Source organism: Drosophila arizonae, chromosome X (genome assembly GCF_054131065.1).
Source record: "Drosophila arizonae isolate 15081-1271.41 chromosome X, UAZ_ARI_1.0, whole genome shotgun sequence".
In the NCBI taxonomy this organism is placed as follows: Eukaryota; Metazoa; Arthropoda; class Insecta; order Diptera; family Drosophilidae; genus Drosophila; species Drosophila arizonae.
This window is the reverse complement of record NC_142927.1, coordinates 5,713,973-5,717,109: the sequence shown is the minus strand read 5'-3', so window position 1 is coordinate 5,717,109 and position 3,137 is coordinate 5,713,973. Positions and strand designations below refer to the sequence as shown.

Below are 3,137 nucleotides of genomic sequence, written 5' to 3'. Positions count from 1 at the left end.
GTTCGGTTAACCGTTATTGTGGCCTGTTCAGGCGGCATTAAGCGTGCCGCAACGCCGCGAACCGGCCCGGTTAACGTTCGAATGGAACGCGACCAAGAAAAAAACAGAAACAAAAACAAAAACAACGTAAAAAATAATTCACAATTTATATATGAACGATGCGAGCACGCAAACAGTCTCAAGAAGCGGAAGAAGAGGAAAACCAATGCAGGAAAACTAAAAATTGTGCAAAACGAATTTCTATTGCGCCAACAGAGGAGCCGATGCGAATCAAATGTTGGGCAAAACAGTTTAACCAAAGCGAAATGCAATACGAATTGAATTTGGGCCTCGGACTGGGATTCAACTTTGACCAGATGTTCGGCTGAATGCAAGCGGCAAATGCAATGCTATGCAATATCCCGCTGCTGCGGCTGCTGAAGTGCTAAATGAGGCACAGCGTGGTCAGCGCTGTCCGCTCTGGTACGGTGCGGTACGGCACGGTGCGGTACGGTTCGGCTCACTATTGGGCCATTGGGCCATTGAGGTGCGAATGTCAAACGCTTTGACACGGTTGCGGCCTGGCGTGCAGCCAGAGTTGGCTCCGACAGCGTCAATGGCCAACAATGGCCAACAATGGCCAAGAATGGCCAAGAATGCCAAATGCTAAATGCTTTCGAGTGCGCGCTGCAACGCACCGACCTTCGTTGACAACGGGACGTTGGCCATAAAGGACTAACGGGCATTAGCAGTGGAAGTGTTAATAGTTAAATGCAACCGGGCGGGGTGTTAATGCGACCTGACCCTGACTGCCAAGCAAGCAAGCAGGCAGGCAGGCAGCCAGGCAGCCTGGCAGGCAGGCAACATTTGTCGTTCAGCCAGCTCCTAGGCGAGGCAGCTCACAAGCAAATGGGAGCAGATGGGAGCAACTGCTCCAAGAAGCAAGGCACACGAATGGCCAAGCAACCGGTTCGCAGCCGGCACGCGACAGCGACCAAAGCAACAGACAGAGAGAGAGAGCGAGCGAGCGAGAGAGGGAGAGGGAGAGGGAGAGGGAGTGCGGGAGACAGGGAGTGAGAGATAAAGCTGAAGAGCGGCAGCCAGTCAATGGACACAGACATATAATCAAAAGCAGCTGCCCGAACAGCAACAACAACAACGAGAAACAAGAAGAAGAAGCAGCAGCAGCAGCAAAGGAAGCTGAAAAGCAACTCGAGTGAAGCAAGCATTAAAAAAAACTCTTCCCAGTCTCAGACTCACTCAAGACTCTTCCCAGCTCAAAGAGAGCGAGTGAGTGCATGAGTGAGTGTGTGAGTGTGTGTGTGAATGAGTGAGTCGCTTGACTTTGAGTGCATCGTCGCATTTGTTCAATTTGAGCAACTCTGATCCTTGAGCGGATGCTGTCTGGTTGGCTGCGCTGCGCCGTTTGCACCTTTTGTCTGGAACACAGGTAGCCGCTGCCGCTGCTGCCGCTGCCGCTGCTGCTGCGGCAGGTGAGAATTGCGGCTACGCGCTGCCCTATAAATAGCGCGCACGGCGCAGGGAAGGGCATCAGAACAGCGACAGAGCTCGCAGAGCCAACTACCAAAAGATCAGCTCAAACTACAAGAACTAAAGAAGCCAAACTCAACCAAAATCAAGATGGCATTAGGCAGCGAGAATCAAAGCCAGAGTCTCTCTCTCTACCATCAGCAGCAGAAGCAGCAGCAGCAGCAGCGGATGGCGCCCTATGCCAAGCCGAGCAGCTATTTGCAGCAGCAGCAGCTCGATGACGACGATGAGCCGCTGCAGCTGCTGGGCGGCGGTTCGGTGGTGCGTCGCAATGCTAGAGAGCGCAATCGCGTCAAGCAGGTGAACAATGGCTTTAGCCAGCTGCGCCAGCACATACCCGTTGCCATCATTGCCGACCTGAGCAATGGCAGGCGCGGCATTGGGCCCGGCGCCAACAAGAAGCTGAGCAAGGTCAGCACCCTGCGCATGGCCGTGGAGTATATTAGGCGGCTGCAGCGCGTCATCGATGACAATGATCGGCAGCACAAGCAGCAGCAGCAGCAGCAGCAGCAACTGTTGCTGCCACAGCAGCAGCAGCAGCAACACCAGCCACAGCAACAGCAACAGTTTGCCCAACAGCAGCAACACTTCAACTACCAGCAGCAACAGTTGCAGCAACAGCAGCAGCAACTCTATGCGCTGCAACAGCAACTGCAGCTCATCTCGCCCAGCTCCAGCACGTGCTCATCATCAGCCGGCTCGACCAGCAGCTCCAGCTTCGATTCATCCTATTTCGCCTGCGCTCCTGCTCAGCTCAAGCAGGAGGAGACGAGCGCCGGCGGCTACGAAGATTATCCCAACAACTCGTGCAGCTCGGGCGCCGAGGATGACGACATACTCGACTATATATCGCTCTGGCAGGACGATATGTAAGCAATAGAGACACAATTCCCTACAACAACAACTAGTCAAGTTTTAACCACCTCAAGTATTACCTCAGCCAACGCTCAAGTATTTATTCTATTATTAAGCACAATTTTTTTTTTTCAACTCTTTTTTTTTTTTGTTTTACAAACACTTTGTACAAATTAGTTTTAAGTGCGCTGAATGTGCCTGTTCATTATATAGTTTATAAGACTGCCTACTCCTAAGAACTAGCTTAACATGGAAGACAATTAGCTGTAAGAAATTCATATTTTTTTTCCTTAAGCCTAAGCAAACACATGGAGGACACTAAACTGATACTTATAGTAAAGAAAGTTATTATAAAAAAAAACAACAATTTTTATCTATTTATTTGGGAAAGAAAAAACTTGGGAATGTGGCTCTGGCAATTCTTTGTGGCTGCAATGAAGTTAGCTGAAATTTTATATTAGATTTGAATATATGAATGCACTCAGTTAGGGTTTCGAATTAAGAACATTTTATTATGCAACTCGATTAAATGAAATGAAGTTATGAAATGATAAATTTAATTAAATTTGAATTTCGACTCAAGCTTAAAAGTTGAATCGTAATTATGATAATGATAATAGCTGACGAATAAAATTAAGCTGACATCGTAGAGTCATTCTGAAGTTATATCTCCTATCTACAGTACTAACTCACTCGTAGAGCTATATACAGAATAATTATATTGTATATATAAATACATACATCCATCAGTC

General features: G+C 48.4%; 1 protein-coding gene across 1 annotated transcript; it reads left to right on the top strand.

The window, feature by feature from the left end:
* The first annotated feature begins 1,422 nt into the window (after positions 1–1,422).
* ac (achaete) lies at positions 1,423–2,920 on the top strand. The gene has a single exon (XM_018014537.2). It carries the CDS (start codon positions 1,621–1,623, stop codon positions 2,401–2,403), a length of 783 nt encoding a protein of 260 aa, XP_017870026.1. The 5' UTR covers positions 1,423–1,620; the 3' UTR covers positions 2,404–2,920.
* The last annotated feature ends 217 nt before the right edge of the window (positions 2,921–3,137 follow it).